Source organism: Daphnia pulex, chromosome 6 (genome assembly GCF_021134715.1).
Source record: "Daphnia pulex isolate KAP4 chromosome 6, ASM2113471v1".
NCBI lineage: Eukaryota > Metazoa > Arthropoda > Branchiopoda > Diplostraca > Daphniidae > Daphnia > Daphnia pulex.
Genome location: NC_060022.1, coordinates 574,892 through 595,684, shown reverse-complemented (window position 1 = coordinate 595,684; position 20,793 = coordinate 574,892). Strand labels below are relative to the sequence as shown.

Sequence of the window (20,793 nt, the reverse complement as noted above, 5' to 3'; positions counted from 1 at the left end):
AAAAGTCGCCAGAGAGGTAGAGATGAAGAAACGTGATCAACGACTCCTCTAATATTCCCCTACCCTACCACTTATGCCCTACTGTATACTAGATGTTGCGTGCATAATACAAGAGGCGTATATATAGGGCACCTCTCCACTTGGTCCAGGCCCAAGAATTCAAGGAAGGTTTCAGGTTTTATGCAGGACGAAGCGAAAGAGGTACAATCAAGAGGAGAACAATAATAACAACTATAGCGGCGTGAAATATTTACACTTTTGCTTTCAAGGCAGCACAGTCCCGGTTCGCCTTTTTACTTGTTTTCTCCCGTCGTTTAGTTCTGGTAACGCCCACAATCCCAATCGATGCCCTAGGCGAGAGAGAGAGTCGCCGATGAATGAGACATATATAAAGCAAGGCATACTACCGAATTGGAATTCGAAGAAGTGCCCGGCAGTCTAGGCCCATACAAGAGTCTGTACAATATGTCGGCGAAGAAAGTACAACATCATTGGTCAATGGAAGGAAAGAAAACCAAGAGCATCTGTAAAGAAAAGCTTTGGGGCCCACTCGGACAACAAAAGATGCGTGCATTTACTATCTGTCGTCGACGTGTCGACAATAGCTCCTGGACTCGAGTGATGACCGACATATAGACACACACACACAATTTCTGGGCGGACGGGACTCGGACCCGTCCCGTCCCGGCCCCGTTCCCTTCTGCTGCTGCCCTTTTGTCGCTGGCGACATGACGCAGCGGATGAGGTCCGCCGATCCGCTTCATCGAGATATGAGAAAAAGCTCTCAACCGCGAACAACATCCACCCATTCTTTTCCTCGATATATAGTGGTCATTCTTTATATATACTTGAGCCGATATTATAATATAAAAGCAACCGATGGCGGCAGTCAGTCAGCCAGTGAAAGTCGCAGGCGTCATTTCCTATACTTTTCCTTCCCGATTTCGCCATTTTCTCTCCAACTTTCTTCTCGACATTGTGCTATTGTTGTCGACTTAATATTGCATTTCTGACGAAAGCCTGCCCTTATCAACTATAGATCTGGACCTGAAAAAAGTGACCCCCCCCCCCTGTTTGTGCATCATCTATTGATTTTTCGAGCGTTTATTTTTTCTTTCTCCGACGAGAGATGAAAAATTGAGGAAAATACTACAAAAAGCCTGTGCAGCAATGTCGAAGCCAATATTCCCTCCCGTCCAGCCGATTCTTACTAAGTGTTCCCCGTATCACTTTTCCTTTGAACTTCTCTAAATGAATATAGAGCGCGCACTACATGTGTACCCTATACATGTATAGGTAGGTATAGAGTACATATATAGATACATAGTAAGGGGGGGGCGGCGGATGTGGATTGCGAGCAAGCGTGAAAAACGATTAGGGAAGCGTACGAGGGAGCTCAAGAAGTTGCCTGGACGCCGGGACCCGCGTTTCTCTCTCTACACGGCCAAGAAGATTGGAGTGACGTAGTGGATCTTTCCCTCTCTCTTATCCTTAGCAATTCCATTAGAGCCATCAACCCAATAGCAACCCCCCCCCTACTCATATCTTCTTTCCACTTGCTTTTCTCTCTCCTCTACGTTCTATTTTAGCCAAAGGTCAGACAGTCCGGAGCTATTGGCAAACTTGAAGCCCCTTTGGCAAAATGAGTATTTTGTCGCCATTTCGTTCACATCAGTCGCAAACACAGGACCCAGACTCCTCGACTACTCCCACCCGTCCTTCACTCGCTATTTGAGAGTCTGTTCACGTTGGAGCCGTTACACGCCAGACGCTCACCTCCCATCTACTATATACTTCTGCTGCTGCTGTACATGGCGGCGACCTCATCACGCGAGTGCCTTAATGAAATGTACGATTCCGCAGCCGCGCGACTGTTCTCCTCCGCAGTATATATATGTATGGTAACGGGTCTATATAGCGCTCGGCAGCAGCAGCAGCAGCAGTCGGGTGGATTTATCGTTTTCTCTATTACCTTGGCAACGGTTGGTTGGTTGCAGTCGCCAGAGTATGGGCGCTACAAAGAAACAAAGAAGTCTAAGAGAGAGAGAAAGAGCCAAAAATATAAATATAGTCCATAAGAGATGAAAGGGAAAATGTGTTTTAAAAAAAGAAAAGACGGAATAGAATGGAATGGCGGAAGAAAAAGAAAAAGGTGGCGCGGTGTGTGGGGCCTCCTCTTAACTAGAGACCAACCCCCCAAACTTCCTTTTTTTTCCGACTATATAGAGCCCCAGAAGTCTTTCCCATTTATTTCTGCGAGAACAAATGAACAAAGAGAGTCTGCACGAAGTATGTGCATTATACGAGCAGGGCTGGCTGGCTGGCTGCTGTATAAAAAGAAAGGCGCAGAGAGTTAGCGAGAGAAGAAAGCTAGGAGGACAAACGTCAGAAAGATCAAAGCAATACACAACTTCTTGCCTCTTTCACGTGTACCTCGACGGAGAAAAAAGAATACGGTTTCCATGTACAGTAAATATAGTGCTCGACGGTGTAATACGTGAAACCGGCGCAGTAGTTGTGTGCAAGGAGGGATGATGAACGCCGACAACACCCGCGCTCTCCTTTTAACCGACAACTTCGGCCCTCTTAACTGAGTGAGTCTCCGGTGAGTTGGCCTGCAGCGCACGGATATGTATCTACTATACTTTAACCGTAAGCGGAGAAGAGAGAGAGAGAAAAAAAAGGAGGGAGGGAGAAACACACAAACGGGTCGGATCTTTGTTGTGCCCGCGTGAATTAGGTGGGGGGATGAAAACCCCACCAGTCTTCGCTCGAGAGGGTGGAAAAAGAGGGCAATCGTGATAGCGCTAATGAGAAACCGTGCCAATTAAGGCAGGCGCTAGATACCACCAGCGGATTTTCACTAGTAGAGTGGAAGAATCAAAGGAGAAGAGAGAGAAGTCTCCTCGTCGCCTCTTGACAAAGAACCCGCATTAAAGCACTTTTCTATTGGCTGTTGTCGAGAAAAGGCAATCAGCAAACAAAAAGGACGGATAGAAAATCGTGAAAATACAACCAAAAAAAGAACGAGAACGCATCAAGAGGACAGCAATCAAGGATCGTGCAAGTGACACGCCCAATCACTAGAGTCTCGTTCGAAAATCAACCTAAAGGGCGACATTTTTTTAAACCGAGCACAAAAACCTGCACCCCGGGTCCGTCGTTGATTTTCGACAGCGTTTACCGCAATAAGCGCGCGTCGTGAATTTGTGAGCATCTCCTGACGTATCGAGAAGGGATGGTCCGCACTGTCCACGTAATAATGAACGGATCGATCGTAAAAAAGAAAACCCTCGTTTAGAGCTATCTGCTGGCAGCTGGCTACGTAGATATGTGCGCATCATCATCATTATATACTCTACATCTGTCTGTGTGTGTGTGGCTCTTCTCTTTTAACAGCAAACATCAAGCCAATCCCAAGTGAGTGCAACGTCTCTCCTCCAAGCTTCAATTGGGATTTCGTGATACTCGCACAGACATTGCGAGTGTATTTAGACAGTACTGTCACTCCCTAACATCTCTATAGATTCTATCGGGACTTCGTTCTAGCTCATCAACGACTGCTGGCGAGGTTTTTATTCCATTTCGATGCAAAAGATATTACTCCCGCAAGAGGGGGGAAAATGCAAACGACACTCGCGTGGAGAGATAGCAGCAGCTCTTTTCTAGCGCTCTCTCTCTGGAGATAAAGAGTTCACCCAGCCAGGAATGAAACGTTCTCTCTCCATTGTACACATCTTTATAGATTGCAAAGTTCTTGGAAGTTCACTTTGTTGACTGGTAAGTCGCTTGGAGAGAAAACGGAAAGCATTCGCCGAATTTTCACGCTGAAACTTTGGATGGATTGGAAAGCGTCCGGGCATCTTTCCTTAATCATCCGACCACTTTATTCTTCAAACTTGCATCGGGACAGTCGAGAAATAGATTGACGTCGATGGGGTTTACTTATACTGTATGTATATATACAGTATGCTATATACTATATATACTGCACGAGTTTCTGAATGCCCGGGAGAGAGAGTAAACGAAAACCGACCACTTACCCTGGAATGGAGCGTAGATGTTGAGATGAAGACAGTCCTCGCTCTGATTCTTGGCCAGCGATTGCTCGACGTGGAGGAGGTAGTCTCGCCGGGCCCTCGACATCAACTTGAGAGACTCGGTTTCGTTGGCCAAGTTGGTGGGGAAACGTTGCGGGCAAGCTGGGCCGTGCCGATCGGCCATTCGGTTCCCCTGGAATAGAATAGATCAGATTATTGTCATCGCTCTATGTGCTATCTATACATCAAATGGAAACTGCATGCACTTTTAACAACACACGGAAGGCTAGCCCATCTACTACCTACCGGCCAAGTTTGCGGGTTGCGTGTCGGACTGAAGCGGTTGATGCCCACCGGCGGCGTAGCGTACGGAATGCCCAGGAAGACCTCAATGGGTCCCAGAGGACTCGGCATGGACACAATGAGACCTTGGACGAGACCGTAGCGCGTCTTGACACTCGGACCGGGCGAGGTTTTCCCAACGGATATTGCCATCCCGCCAAAGGCCAGTTGAAACAGAACTAGAGTTTGAAGTAAGACGAACGGGCCGCACACGGCCCGTTTCATCGTCATGACTGACGCGGGGGTTGGCACAGAAGACGAATGAAACGGTCGAGTTACTTGGGTGAGGCTATAAGCTCTAGATCGATTACACTGTGTATAATGGGCGGCTATTGATCGATTGCCCAAGAGCCAGCGATGATGACACTGATATGGTTCTCCTGTCACTCGATCTCTGACGGGCCGCAGTTCTTTGAAATTCGGCACCAAAGACAAACATTCACCAGTCACTGGCACTTGTTGATCGGTCCGCAACTGACGCTCGATGAACTCGTAACGGAAACACTTATCCAAGTATGTGAGCCAGCAGCCAATATAAATAGTATTGGCGATAGTTTCATCACTGACTTTCCGGCACGTCTAAAGTTTCACGTTTGTCATGGAAGCTGCTGCACAGCAGTTGCTCTGGAAACGAGGTCGTTCTGTTGGGGAAAGACAAACAAAAAAAAAAAAGGTTTTTAGTTATATCATCACAGCTACTTACGAGGGTAATAGTTGTGCACAGCAGGCACAGCATCAATGTTATAATGCCAGATCAACTTCTCCAATTAACAATGAGCTTGTGTTTACATCGGAAAAGTTACCAAATCACCAGTCGTTAATATTTGAAAACAAAACACAAACAAGTTTAAAAGATATTACGAAGCAATTATGTGGGCATGGATACCAGGCAGCCGGGAGCCATCGTTAAGTCATTTTCTTTCTATATAGCCATTATTATAGGAAGCCGGTTCGTCTTGGACAGTCACGTCTTGCCCGAGACGACATCCTTTATATAATATATAAAAGTTGGGCTATATTAGCAGCTATCTGCCATTCCGGACACAGCCAAATATAAGAGGTCCAACAAACAATAATGGCGCTGGCTGCCGATTTCTCGTTCAGTCTGTCGCCAGTGCGATTGGACTTATTTGACGATCGGAGACACACGCTAGAACTCGATGCGACGTCACGCTGTTCTGGACGTAAGATACGTTGAGAAAGATACGAAATCAAAATGGATTTATTTTTCTTTGTCGAGAATTCAGCCAGCGTAAAATTGCCATGACTTGACTAACAATCTTCTTCGAAAATTTCTTCGTTTCATTTTCTTTTTTTTTTTTTTGAAGGAAAACGGAAAGAAAGAAAATAAAGATGAAAAGAAATCGATAGAATCGCAGCTGATGGTGCCATTCCGTACGAATGGGACATCAGCACTCCTATTCAAAATTTTTAATAATAACCTTAGAGCTATAATATAAATGTTGATAATGGCATGAATGAAATGAATGGTTTGGCGAACGCTTCTTGACAGACGGCTCCCTTAATCATGTCAATTATTGCCATCAGGATCTTACCAGGGAACACTCGGGAGAAACATCAAAAAGTTTGGAACAGCTCTGATGGCAATTTGACGTGTTCTTATTGACTACGATTTGCAATTACCGAGTTTTGGTAATTTAGCAGCACGTATTAGCCCTGATCGAGTGAACTTGTTAATGTTTAGGGAATGAATTGAATTGGTCTAGGTTCAACCGATGCCCTGAAGCACTTTCCCTGAGAGTTTGGCGTTCGGAACTAACCAAATCGGCCGCAGGTTGGGTACGTAATAGGCGTGGGCGCGAGATTCCAGCGAACAATGCTAGACGTTCGTTTTCCTCCCGGTGAATATGCATCACGGAGAGTTTGGGCTCCTGCGATGCACAGGAATGAAATCAACCGCCTGTGAATAAATTTCTTTAGTGGCCTTTAGTCATCCGGGAGTGCAATTTTTTCCCATACAACAAAATAATTCTTTTGTATAGTCGGAGGTTGGCTGCGTCTCTACGGTCTTGGATCGATGCCTTATACAGCCCACTTATATATCCTCCTCTATGTGGCTGTGCGAAAGTAAAATAGATCGGCTTTGGGGGAAAAGAAAGAAAGGGAATGAAAAGAGCTGTATATGCATACGAACTGTTATTATTATTCAGAAAGGCAGCCACCTTTTTGGCCCGGCAGGAGGAGCAAACACCTCATCTCAAAAGTGGAATTTATATGAAGGATCTATATATTTTAAGGGGGCGGCGGCGGCCGGAGCGACAGACCGTTTAGACATAAAATATCGATCAAAAGGGGGTTGTTAGAATTGCGACACGGCCGAGTTGCAAGACGTATCCCAGTTGGGACCCCCCGGAAGACGTAGAAAAATGTTAAGTACATGTGAAGGCGGAAAAAAAAGAATACAGCTAGCGCATGAAAAGAGACGAGGATATATACAGCAGTATATAAAAAGAAAAATCATAAGAAGGCAAGTAAAAAGTATACCGTAGAATACAAAATGAAGAAACTCTTACAAACAAAAAAGCACGACGACTTTATACTACCACCATCGCTTCTGATTTTTCTTCAGCCTTTTTCTTATCTCTCTCTCTCGGCTTTTTTTTTCCCATAGTAGTTCTCAATAATACACGACAACAACACGCCCCTCTCCTAAAAAACTCTCACCGGAACGTCCAGCAGGAGAAAGAAAAAAGATGCGAAAAAAGCCCTGCACTTTGATTCTTCCTGTCTCCGTTTCTAGTCGCTACATGTCCGGCAAGCTACTGCTGAGCAAGTCTCTTTTTTGTTGTTGTGTGTGTTCGTATAGATCCGCCATACTATTACGGAAGTCGCTCCTGCTTCACTTGGCGTCCAACTTCACAATCTATCAACGTCGCCCAGGATTTTTTCTTTTTCGTCGCCTTGAGCAACCGGATCGAGCGTCGTCTCGACTTCACTGAGACACACGAAATAAAACAAAATGTCGACTATACTTTGATGTTTAGAATTCGCAACTAAAATTGTGTTTGTCGACAAGTCTATATTAGATGAGCTTCATCACGCTGTTTCTCCTGTGCGATTAAACGAACGAGTCGTTTGAAATTTGAACAATCCGTGTTGACTTACTTTGTCTGACGCATCAATGTACGAATCGACTTTGCTGTGTTCCCCAATGTTGAACGAGAGCATCACGTACACACAAGAGTGTCTAACCTTTTCCTTGTTTGTGTTTCTTTACAGATATGGATCCATTTTCTCTGACTTGATGTTTCCGATTGACAAACAGCTTTTAAAACAACTTCATTTTCTTGTTGATGTTACACGAGACAAAAAGGAGGGAAAAGGCAAAGATCCAAAAAAGTTTCATCGAGAGAAGAGAAGTGTGAAAGTTCAACAAGGACTGCGAGCCACTGGCCACCTTATGAATTTATAGAATATCAGAGCAGAGAATGGCAACCATCTTTCACTGACCGGTGCATGTGAATATGGAAAGAATTTGTCAAACTTATTTCTTGAAATGCCACGGTGAACAAAAAAAAAAGAGCTGGCAGTATGAAAAACTGTTCTGCGAATCCACTAGACCAGTGATACCCTTATATACTTGAATTTTTCTACCCTTTCACTTGACTCTATTACTGAATGCGATAACTAGAATAGTTTACGTCGGTTGAAAAACGATTGGAAACAAAAACTAACAAGTAAAATGAAATACAACTTACTCAAAATAGAAAAGATCCAATTGTGTTGGCGCCACACCAACAGGTAGGAAAAAACCCGCGAAAATGTGCGCGAAAATAGACAGCCTCTCTCCTCCATCATCGAAAATACGAATGACAATGAGGTGAGGGTTGAGACCTGAGGGCTCTATGAATCAACTGGGAACCGAAGCTTTGTTGCAATATTTCCAACAAAAGTTAAATATATTTTTTCTTTTTCCAAAATAAATACCAAACAAATTTGTTTAATTAAATTCCTTAATTTACTGACAATCCTCCCACAATTCTGATTTAATTATAAATTTAATTAAAAATTCAATGCATCGTGGGCGTAGAAATTCGGGGACGGAGGGGATGAGAAAAGTAGTGGGGTAGGGAAGTGACAACTGCCAATCACAAATCAACATTCTTAGAAAAGTAAACAAACAAGTATTTGAATGTTGGAATGTGAAATTCTGATAGTAGTTGTAAATTACATTGAAATGGGAATAAATAAATTTGAAAAAGACACACACAGAAATTTCATTTTACCCAAATGTCACACATTCGACGTCTGCTGAATTCGCGCCATTTTCGAAAATGACCAGTGGGAAAAGAGCCAGCACGAATACATATGCATTACGAATGAAGAAGCCAGCCCTGATGACGTTCGCTAACCCTGTCATTACATATCCAGTCACATCTGTTGACATTTTCTTGGCTAAAATATTTGTGAATAGTCTAACAAGAATTCGGCGCTTGATGTGAAACGGGAGGTCTGCTGAGCTAGACTCTTTAAATGCGACGCTTGATTGACTTGGCATTTAAACAGTCAAATGCCTCGGAATGGGTAGAAAATGTCCAGCAAACAACGTCGGCTGGGGGACTGGATTGCTTTATGACAGCCGGAGTTCAAAAGCTTCTCGTCGCCGCTTCCTGCTGCCCGTGCCGATTATTCATTGAAGACGTCGTCTGTATGGGAATAACGAAGGCGGTCGTGCAACCATTTGGGCAGCCGAGGCTTTCTCCGGGGGTCCCCCTTTTGGGCGTTTCAATGATGGCCGCGCGACTTGAATAGGAAATTTAAACACAAGTGACTCTCTATACGGCACACACACACCCCCACATCGCGACGAATAAGTAAAAGTGACGTTTGGAATTATTTATTCATACACACTCGGCTTTTATCGTCTGCTGTAGCCTCCGGCAGACAAATTGCGGATCCTTTTCGAATATCGGCTGCCTAGCTGCTGGATCGTTAAATGTAACCGCCACTTTTTCGGCGACTCTGACATTTGTATTTAGAAACCGCCAAAGGGCATGATTGCGCCTGGGTAGCCCAGCAGTCGTTGCCCAGTGACAATGTTGAAACTTAAAAAACACAACACAGCAGCGGTAACATACTTAATTTCCAGTATGTTAGTAGGTTAAAAGTACTGAATTTGTCAAGTAGGGCTTTTTTCATACTTAATTTGGAAAATTTCCTACTTGAAATATTTTTTAACGTACTTACAACTCATTTTCATACTTGCAAGCACTATCTTTTTTAAATATCAAGTAGTTTAGGGAGTTGTAAGTATGTTCAACTATTTGTAAGTATTGTAAATTTGTAAGTATATTGGACGAACATACTTATACCTATTTTTCATACTTATTTTCGTCGTATACATACTTAAACAGCTAATAACATACTTGTACTTTGTACTTGTACTTTTGCTCACTTTTGAAATTTGATTGAGCTTAGTCTATATATATCGACTACTGGATTCAACTTGTTAGTCGACGAGGCTAGTGATCCCACGTCCATTGAAGATGTTGTTATTGCTAGTAGTAACACAACTGATGGCGTCAGGGCTGGTCTTGAACAATCATCAGCTGAAGATAGGCATGATTTTGATCACGAACAACAACCCCAACATTTTGGCCAGCAAAATTTGGTTCCTGCTGCTCATCGTGAAATGGAATCCCTCCTTTTCACTCATGGTGCTGCGTTTAGTGAATTTGAATGGGAGGCTGGCTTGCTACTTATGTTGCGACAAAGATATTTCCTGACCTACGAGGCCCTGCTCTTTGTTTCTCAGTCCATCCATGAGCATTATTCAAGAAATATGGCCATCGTTCAGGTAGAACTCTAGAATACATGTAAACTACTTGTTTAAGGAATATAACTCCTTTTTTTCATTAATTGTAGGAAAAATTTGCTGCCCTATTTATATCTACTGAAGGAACTGGTAGTACCGAGTTTAAAGCAGCTTTCCTGTAAATCATTTTTGTGAAAAAAATGAATAAGGGCACATGCTCGCCGCTTTAGGAGAGAAAATTGAATATAATGTTTGGACATAAAAATCTCTAAGTCCTAAACCCCCCCGTTGATTCATAACGGTTATTTAATTAGTTAAATCATATCAAGAATGGCACAGCGGATCAGCATCTGACTGTGATGCGAGAGATCCGTGTTCGATTCCTACAGAAGGCTTTTCTTTTATTCAAGTAAGTATGTTGGAGGCACATACTTACATGCTTACTCGTTACTTACAAAATGTAAGTATGAAAAAACTATTTAAGTATGTTAAGCTCGTAAGTAGTTTCGTCTTGTAAGTAATCCTGGCCCACTAAAGTATGTTAAGGTAAGTATTCTACCGCTGCTGTGAATAAGTTCCTTATATTGGCTGCAGCTTTTTCATGATTGTTGTAGTTTATATGTACTTGTTTCATTTCTTATTTGCTTTGCTAATTTCAGATTGTCTGACGACAGAAAACTGCTGTTTGGCTGCTGGCTGCTGCGTCAGCTCTATCATATCTCGAGCCCAGGACGGGATGACGCACGGACGACCCGGCGGATGACGGCGGATGAAATCATGAAGCGGCGGTGGTGTGTGTGTATGTTCGTGTCAGTGAAGTATAAATCCAAAAGCCGGATGTCGACATAGTGTGGGAGCAGAAACGGCAGTTTTATTGAGTCAACTCTATAAAAGCGATGGGTGCGGTGTGTCGCGAACGCTATTCCTACATAGAACAGCAGCCGGAAAAAAACAACTAAATAAAAGAACCAAATAACACAAATATGGATGTGCTGCGCGTTTTCCTTGTTTACTCACGTCGTCGCTGGCTTTCACTCTGATGCCCTCCCTTTTGTATCTTCTCCACAGCAGCTCCCGCGTCCTATATATCATTTCTAACTAGCCGAGTTCGATTTTCACTTGTGCCATATCTGTGTAACTATATATGTATATACCGGGTTGTTGTTCAATTGTGTAATTCTCCCGCTGCTCGCAGCAGACTGGGCGGCGGACGCGGTCGGTTCCGATCATCGATCTCGTTCAAGAATTGCCAATGGGTTTTGAGCTATCTAGCTATATAGGAAATATTTGAAGATTTTTGGATCCATCGGCCTCTACCCAACAACAAATGGCAGAGACAGGCAAGTGAATCAAGAAACTCTTCTTATGGCGATGCGAACAATTTCTCCTCCTATATCCGACACAACACACGCAGCGCCAATTTCGTATTCTCTCGGCGGCTTGGGTGATGCTGTTTACGAATAGCCCGCCAAAAAGAAAAGATGAAAAATCAATAGTGCAGCTGCGTGCGATTTTTGAAAATAATAAAAAAAAGGTGTCACAAATGTTTAATGGACGCGGCGAATGTGTTGTCGTCGGGGGGTTGTGCATCAATTGACCCGGAAACTGCCGGTGTTGGAAATCCCCGGTAAAAGCTCTCTCTCTCGCACCCACTCAAAGGCCCTGCGCCAGGCTGCTCTGCTGCACGGGTTTCTTTACGGCACAATGGCCGCGTGACGAGTTGACGACTGACGAGCCAAAAACGCCGAGAACCAATCGATCAACTTTTTTTTTTCATTCTTGGTGATTTTCTTTCTTCTTCTTGCTGGCTGGCCTCCTCAGCCCGTCATTCACTCCCTTCCAATTGTACTTTGCTTTTGCCTAATTCAATTGGATAATACGCGCGGCTCGAATCTATTCATCGCCTGTCTAGTTGTCTTATAGATTCAATACTACATATATACGACGTCGGACAGCAATTACAGACAGTCGCTTCACGGCGAGTCCAGCAGCACCAGGATACGAATGATGAAAAATCATCCCAATTTCGTGCCACCGCTCTGTCGTCCTATGTCCGTCCTTATGGCTAGAGATATATCTACCCGCCCAGCACTATAGCCAGCGCTATCCCTTTTGGTTTTTTGTTTTCTTATTTGACCCTTTATACTTTCCCCTTCTTTGGCCAGTAAAGGATGACAACCCGATCCATCCAGTAGTAGTATATAGGATCATGTTATTTGTTTTTTGTAAAAGTCTCTTGTCTCCCGTCTTCTTTTTATTGTTATTATTTTCTCTCTTTTTTTATTTTTTTTTTGACAAACCAAAACAGGATCGTGCTGGACGCTGAAGAAGAAGAAGGAAGTGACCAGGGGCCTATAATATGCAGCCAGCGACAAAATGGTGGTGGCGGAGGGCTAGAAGCTATAGACGACTACTGTACATATATATATAAAGACTGTAAGCCTTGGCTGAGTCGACGACATTGACGGCGAGAAACGAGAGCGCAAAGAAGAACAAGTAGAGCCTCAGATGGAAAGAGAAGGAAATAGATGGAGATCCTCCTATATAGCCTATACCGTATAGTCGAGTCTATGTCACTTTGAATTCCAAGTGGCAAACGTCACGAAAATCATGCCTGGCGTATATAGTACACTATATAGATAGACTCGAATTCTATATACATCCGGCGTTGTCGAGAGTTCTGATATTTGTGTTATTAAAATCAACGAATGCTTTAAACGCTTTTTTAAATAATATAGCTACTATTATTTTCTTCAAAAAGGAACCGTACTGTACATCCAATCGACAATGATAAAAGAGCAGCGACTAAAAATAACTGATCCAAGTTATGCATTGACTGAAACTTTTCGAGCCGATCATCCACTCCCATCAAAGTTGAACAAACGAAAAAGTCAGTTGGAATTGAAAAGAAAAAAGAAAAAAGTTTAGAAGATGTGTGTATAGGAAATAAGTGGATGTGCAGGAATAAGAGTTGACGCCAGCCAGCTAGCTGCTAGGGTAGCGGATTATTTCAAAATAACGAAGTGCTGCAGACCTTCAGAACAGAAAAGAAAACTTGGCAGAAAACTTTCTTCAATCATTTTCTTAGATATATAGACGCGAGTCTTATAGTGATGGGTGTAAATGTAATCGACGTTTATTATCGTATTGTATACATATATTTCGTTTGTGTGTGTAGGGCATTTTGTTCGCCAATGAATGGCAGCGCATTGTTTCCCGACAAAAAGGGAAAAAGTCCCCCAATAAAAAGTCAAAGACGGAAAATCAAACAATATAGGAGGCATGATACGCTCCTCCGCCTATTATTTAGGTCATCTAGAAAAGCGCATTCGCCTCTTGTTGTCTGCTGTATTGTCCGCTCGGCGCAGGTCCCGTTATATAATAATAAGTCAATTGATCTCAACAAACCTTGATGTAATAGGCACAGAGAGGCTATACTTGTGACTTTTTTTTTTGTCGTCTAAACACAGCGTGGCGCTATATATCTGTCGCTGAATAAAGACTGTGACGCGTGCTGATGCTGTACAGCAACTGATTAGTTCCAGTGTCTCTTTGCTCTCTTCCCATCAGCAGTGCCATTAAAGCCGCCAATCTTTCGCTGCTGCGCCTATATGTATCCGGCGCTCTTCATTCTTATACAGTGTCGTCGCTCTTGTATTTCTGTACACCGGCATTTCCCCTCTCTCTAAACACGATCCTTTATTTCTGTTAGATATAGTAGACTCTTATTCTGCCCACTGTGTGCTGCTGTAGCTTGTCGTTCTCTCGGCTATACACTTGCCAGTTCCGATAGGAAACGCTTCTACACCAGGCTGGAGTGTGTGTAGACTGTATCTTATTGGATCACATCTCTCTCATGCTGTGTGTGCGTGTTTGTGTACTCGATATATGGGGGTGGGGGTATTGTCACGCCCTCTCCTTATTCGATTTCTCGTGTGCCGAATTGCAGCGATTCAAAGCAACAAAACAAACAGGTCGATATCACAGAGAGATAGATAAAAAGTGGGAAAAGAGTCGAAAAGCAAAGGGCTGCTGGCTATATGCTGACGTTGTCTCATTCTGAAATTCCTTTCTTCTTGTTGTTTTATATAGGCATTATTATTTTCCCTTTGACAGTTCAGAGAGAATGCGCCGAAGGCAGCAGAAGCAGAGATTCCGCGCTTTTCTATTTCACACGTCCACATTTGCCCATTTTCAATGGGTTGTATGGGACTCGCCGGCCAGTGCGTGTTTGCCCTTTTCCAGCCGCACCCTATATAATATGTTCACCGTACTATTATAGCCACGGGGATGGGATAGTTCAAACGGTTCAATCTTGTTAGGGGATGAAAACCAATGAAAACGTGGGCAGCTGCTGCGTATAGTTGAGAGATATAGTCAACATGACTAGATCAAAATGAATCTGTTTCTCTGCTGGTCCAGCAGTTGTCCAGGATCCAGGATCTCATCACAATTCTTCCAGCTCCAGCAAATAGAATAAACCAGCAGCCCAATTTAAATTGGGGCTATGCTGTTGGTTCATTCGTCATATAACTCTTGTCTGGTCTATAGCTATAGATGTATTTCTCTTTTACCCCTCGGTCGCTTTTGTGAGTGCGTTGATGTTGGCTGTTCTTTCTCCCTCCAGAGACTTGTCTTCCATTACACTCGCCGCTTTTCTTCTTCTTCCTTCTGTGTGTGCTGTGCTGTGCTGTGCGTGGTGGTGGCTGGCTTATCGGACGACCTTCTTCCCAGTTCTCTTCAATTCTCTTCTATTCCTCCTATTTGTCGTCTACAATTACACGCTGAAAGTTGCGGAGGGAAAAGCCAGCCAGCTATTCAAATTGTCATTTCTCCTCCATCGCTGCTGCTGCTGCTGCTGCTGCCATTCTCCGCGCTATAGACTCTGATACCATTCAATTGGAGCTATACACAGCACAACACACACATACCGGCACGCATTCAGATTGGATGGGATCTACACACAACACAGCAGCACAGGGGCCTTTTCGCCGTCATGCAAGCGGGGTTTCGCCGCGTCTTGAAGCTTACATTATTCCCTTCCATGATGGAACCCATGGCAAAGGGAGAGAGAGAGAGGTGTATATACGTATAAGACACTATCTGGGTCCGCCAGCCCAAGGAGCCCTATATATCCAACATTTATTCCTATATATAGGCCTCTGTGGCGCTATATAACCAAATGAAAACGGCGGCGTCCATCACATTCAAACGGAAGTTGAGAAGCTCGTCCTTTTGGCTGGCCAGCAGCACAGCAGAGAGTCTGTTATATATAAAAGTGGTTGTTTTCCGCGTTCAGACTTGGATGGGCGGTTTGCATCTGGGGCGCGTTTTTTCTCTCTCTCTGTTTGCTGGACTCTATATAGAGCGACTCTCCGCTGTGCACATATAGTTTATAGAGCGTCGCTGCGTACACACATGGACGCTGCTGCGCGTGGTTCTGTGCCGAGTTGCTTGCTTAAACGCGTGTTGACACAGCGGTTTAGTGTGTTGCTGCTGCGCTCCGCAGCGTTGCACATTTTATACACACCATGAATAGATAGAGAAATAGACACAGAAGAAAAAAGAATGTGTGCTGTGTGTATGTGTGGCAAAGGCTGCCGCGCCATCATAAATCAACTTTATTTGTTTGCGGATGTACATATTTAACTTGCCTTTTTTTGGTTGGGCGACTCTATAATAACCCGCTCGAGAAAAACCAGCACCAGCCAATCATTTGCTATCATCTAGACAATAATGCGATTTCACCCCTTCTATATTCTAATGACCGACTGTTTAGATATATATTTCCTACAGTTTGTTTGTGTAGATATCTATATAACCCGGTGGTGCCTGCCTCACTTATATATTTTCCCGTGATGCTGCTGGATGGGCGGTTGTTTTCTTCTTTCTATTTTTTATTGGCACATTCTTCGACCGACACAATATTTTTTTTTATTCGCCATATCCAGCGTGAAAGCGGGTCCGCACAGGACAGACTTTGGCGCACGCGGGAGTAAAAAATATAAGAAACGAAAAAAAAGTGGAGTTATACTCGTTGAGGATATGCTGAACGAGCGCGGAATCTCGACTCGCCTTATACCCCCGGCCAGCAGCAGCAGCAGCACTATATCTCGTATACAAAATGATATGACCCATTCCGTACACAGCACACCCAAACGACAAAACGTTTTCCCTCTTTTTTTTTCTTCTTTACTACTTTGCAAATCTTTTTTTCTTTCACGCATTTTTATATCGTCCCGTTTTTTCTACCGTGCTGCTGCTCCGTTCGTTCTTTTATAGAGAAATCTAGGCCCGCGTTTCTCCGTAAAAAAAAGGCCCAGCCGTCTCTAGCGCTTATATAGACGGCCAGGTGGTTGTACTCAACTTAACGATCTCCTATTTTTTGTGTGTGCTGTGCGCTCGGGTACATAAACACGCGAACGAGAGTCGTCGTCATCTATAGGCAGGACAATTCAATTCTTCTTCGTAGAATTTCCATCAAATGTACAGAAAGAAACGGGCAGCCAGAAATATAACGTCGCTATAGCGAATATAATAATGCCCGGTCGTTATTTATGGCTATTACGATGGACGGCGGGGTTAAGAGTTCGCGTCGCCCGTCGTGATCAATTTAAAAAACGGACGACGGCGGCGAAAAAATATAATCAAAAGAAGTAATAGACTACTATATACTACTAACGTGTGAGCGCGCCGGAGGCGAACCAATCCGAAAAATTAAAGATAGGTAGTATAACTATACACTTACTGAAATCTTGGCGCCAAAATTCGAAACAGTCCAGCAGGAGAATTATTATTGAGCCAACAAGCGGCAGTCTATATGCTGTTGATGTGTTGATTGCCGAATCGCTGGAGCGTCTGTGATGCTGCTGATGATGCGGCGGTTGAGAGATGAGAAAAGTTATTGACGCCGCTGGATCTCATTTGATGTCGAGGCCGCTGTCACCGGCTCTCATCGTCGATGCAAGCCTTCCACCACCATCGCCAGCACCGTCGAATCCAACTCTCAAACTCTCTCAGCAAAGCGGATTGCCGGAATAATATATTAGTTGCGGTGCATGATGACGACGGCAGGCCAGCCAGCCAAAACGAGCGCTAATTCGTCACCAGCAACAGCAGCGGCTGCATCGGTGAGTACAAGAAGAACTTTGTCACCCCGGCAACGCTATCTGGCTCGTCGCAAAATCCTGCCCAACTTCTTTTCTCTCTCTCGCCACTTGATGAACTGTTTGAAGCCGCACACGCACACAGCACACAGCACACACACAGAGACACACTACACGACGCCCCTCCTGATCAAAAGACGACGTCGCCGATGAATAACTTGGCGGTTATTGCCGCCGACAGAGTTGTGAGCGAGCGAGAGATAGACAGAGACTGGCGAATAGAAAGGTGAGCCAATGTGATGCTGGAAGAGCAGCAGCACCGCGTTTGAGAGACTTGTGACTTGCAACTGCAGCATCCAACAACTGGCGCGAGGACCACTGGCTGGTGGATAGGATCTCCTCTCGACGCTCAGACTCTCGACGACGACGACGCTGTGTCTTTTACTATACCCCACCACCAGCATACACCGCACCTCCCCCTTTTGCCTTGGCTCGGGTCCGTCGCCGTGATGCTGGGAATCTGGCGGCGATTTTCCCGTTGTGCCAAAGGTATAGCGAATATATTGTCACGGGTGAAGGGCTAACACGTTCGGTTGGAAAGCACGACTTGAAGCTGTTTCACAAAAAAAGAAGAAAACAGACTGGAGGTCGCGACTCCACCACCGACACACAGACAAGACTAGTGAACAACAACTAAAACTAGAGAAACATGCTCCCCTTTTTGTACGCTCCGTCAACGTCGTTTCGTTTCTAAGAACTGTTATTGTCGAGCGTCAAAGAGTCGTCGATTTCCCGGGATCAGAATCGGAATGGGAAATGTCGGCCCTGGAACAGCCAAATGTCTGTTCTGGGAACTACTTAATTGCCACGTTATTGAAACGTGACAATATAAAGGACGCGGCCTGCTGCTGGGTCTTGGGTCTAGTGATACACAGGCCCGGTTCTGCTCTTTGGGGCCGGCACTGCTGCTGGAGTGAGATGAGAGCGCGGGAGAGAGATCCTCTTTCTGCGTGATCAATTCAGCAGCCCAACTGGGCATGCGCTAATACGTCGCACGGCGACAACAGGGCGTTTCCCATGCACCGCCCTTTTTCTATAGTATATTTTCGTGTATTTCTTTCCCCCTCTCTTTCTTTCGGTATACCGTATAAGACACACACATCTTATTCCGCGCAAACATCTTCCACCTCCTCATCTCTTCGTCAACGACGTCCTTCTCTTATTCCGCTTTGACGTCCGCAAGGGCGACGCCACTGTGGTGGCGGTGGTGGCAGCGGTTTTTACAAGACAATGTCGGTCGAGAGCTCGGGGAAAACAAGAGAAGAAGAACAGCATCAGTGAATGGAAGGGTATTCGAGACGAAAAAAGAGCTTTTAAGAGACGAAAAGAATACAGACAACGCTGTGTGCAACCCTGCCGCCTTTATATTTACCTTTGGCTCCCTCTTTTTTCGTAGAAATAGCAATAATGTAGAAGAAAATATGCCACAACAAATAGAGAGATAAATATATATAAGGCTGTCACACCTCCAGCGGAGATCGCCGGATCTCTATTCCGGAAGAGGGGAGGAAGTATAGATGGTCCAATGAGTTAACGAATCGATATCGACCATGTTGTCTTGGCGGTTAGTTTCCCCTCCAATAACTTTCAGCGGCGGGCCAACACACAATAAGAACAATGAAATTACACCTATAGACTATGTACTAGGGTATATAGTCGCTGTCTAATATAATCCCATCGCAGGTCCCCAATTTAACACTGTGTGTCGTCCTATATAGACAGCTCTTCGAGGACCCGCATTTAGTGTGTGTATATACGGTAATGTGGCTCATTCGGACGGTGTCAACGTGTCTGACACGGAGAATAAGATTCTTGCATTTCCAGCGAACAGATTCCATCGCAGAATTGGATAGCGTTGGAATTTCTTCTTTTATTTTTTTTTAAAACAAAGTCTATACTTTTCAATCTGCAGTAGTGGGGAAAAGTAGCGACGACCAAAAAGATAGAGCGGACTCTCTCGTATTACTTTGACTCTATAATAATGTCGAAAGGCTTTTTGCCTCCCGTTTGTCGAAATTGAATATCTCTCCGCTGTCAAAAGTTTACTTATAGCTCTCTATATAGGTATGCACCGGTATTATAGTCGGACGAACAAAAAGAAGGTTAATGAAATAAGGATCAGTTATTCCTGTAGAGGCGGAGATCAAATGCAAACCTGTGCGCCTTATATTAATTGATATATATAATGCTGAAGAGATGGGACGAAAAAGTGAGACAGGCGAAATAAGCCAACGAAGGAAATGGAGCAAAGTATATAGAACGGTGACGGATGAGTATAGTGTGTAGGATGTTGACAAATGTTAGACGTTGAAAGAGCTGATTTTCTTGGCTGTACATCTCTCTCCGGGCTGATGCATTTGCAGCAGCTGCTATTATATTATATCAGAAGCGAACGTGATGCATCAGCACACAGCACAAGAGAGAGAGAAAGTCTAATATAATGTTGCAGGTGGGCAAAGTATTATAGATCTCGCACGGAGCTTGAAAAACAAAAACTAACTAATCCCGTATGCATTGCCGAATAAACAAAAGATAACAAAAAGTTCTTCCCAAAGAAAACTCTCCTTCTCGTGTTGCGCAAACGAGAGTAGTATTTACCCGGTAACTTTCGTAATCAGACAAAGATCGATGATTATTACTTATATAGTGCAGCGTCGATGTAATAGGGTGTATAACTTACCACGGGGGTTTTTCCCGCTTTTACATCATAGCATTATATTACATTTTTGTTGCGCTTTCAAATTCGTACACTTTTGAGCTAATCAGTTTATGGTGATGTGCGCTCTGCAAATTGAAGATGATTAACGACATCACTAGAGATATTATAATAGGGCGGCTTCAATAATCAGACGAGCCCCAATCGAGTTGATTTAATAAATGGAGCTGAATTTCACATTCCACAGACAATGGCCAACATTTTCCATCTTCTTTTATTCTTTTCTGAAACGATATAGAAAAAGAGCCACACAGCAGCAGGCAAACGGCGATACGTATGTACACACACATAAATTAGAGCCCGAGCAAATTATTGCTGATATGATTGCCTTCATTAGTATTCGTCGAACGGCGTATCTGTGCTCGGTCTATATACCCATCGGCGGTCGTGACCGATTCGATCTTGGTGTATAATACATATATATATTTATAAATGATGGGCGAAGAAAAGAAGAAGAAGAAGGCGGAGCTGGGGGAGGAAAAAAATGAGTTGATCAAATTATAAAAGAGAAAGAGGCCTGGCTCAGGCAGCAGCAGCATCTATCCTTTTTGCTCTCTATATGGCTGACTTGCAAAGGAGAAAAGAGAAGACTAGAGAGAGAGAGAGAGAAAAGTCGGTATTGATTTGATGCCATACCGTGATGCGAGAAAGAGAAAGACGCAAGGAATATGGTGGGCGCGCCCGCCCGGCTCTTCAAACTACTATTGTGGGAGGATGATGTTGTGCTGTGCGTGTCTTGCTGTGCTGCTGCTA

The 20,793-nt window shown here is 44.1% G+C and overlaps 2 protein-coding genes across 3 annotated transcripts in view; one reads left to right on the top strand and one right to left on the bottom strand.

The window, feature by feature from the left end:
* Positions 1 to 17,934, bottom strand: part of LOC124196545 (neuroligin-4, Y-linked-like) — a 42,263-nt gene extending 24,329 nt beyond the window's left edge. Inside the window, exons 1-3 of one of the 2 annotated variants that reach the window (XM_046591682.1) lie at positions 16,907 to 17,934; positions 4,347 to 5,023; positions 4,044 to 4,233 (exon numbers count right to left, since the gene is read on the bottom strand). In XM_046591682.1, coding sequence (XP_046447638.1) covers positions 4,044 to 4,233; positions 4,347 to 4,613 — 457 coding nt within the window. In that variant the 5' untranslated portion in view covers positions 4,614 to 5,023; positions 16,907 to 17,934. Of the gene's footprint in view, positions 1 to 4,043; positions 4,234 to 4,346; positions 5,024 to 8,101; positions 8,218 to 16,906 lie in introns of those variants that run through there. The other variant, XM_046591683.1, reaches the window with a different exon arrangement.
* Positions 9,656 to 10,351, top strand: LOC124196132. The gene is made up of 3 exons (XM_046590946.1): positions 9,656 to 9,669; positions 9,822 to 10,200; positions 10,269 to 10,351. Exons 1-3 carry the CDS (start codon positions 9,656 to 9,658, stop codon positions 10,338 to 10,340), a joined length of 465 nt encoding a protein of 154 aa, XP_046446902.1. The 3' UTR covers positions 10,341 to 10,351.
* Positions 17,935 to 20,793: the final 2,859 nt, after the last annotated feature.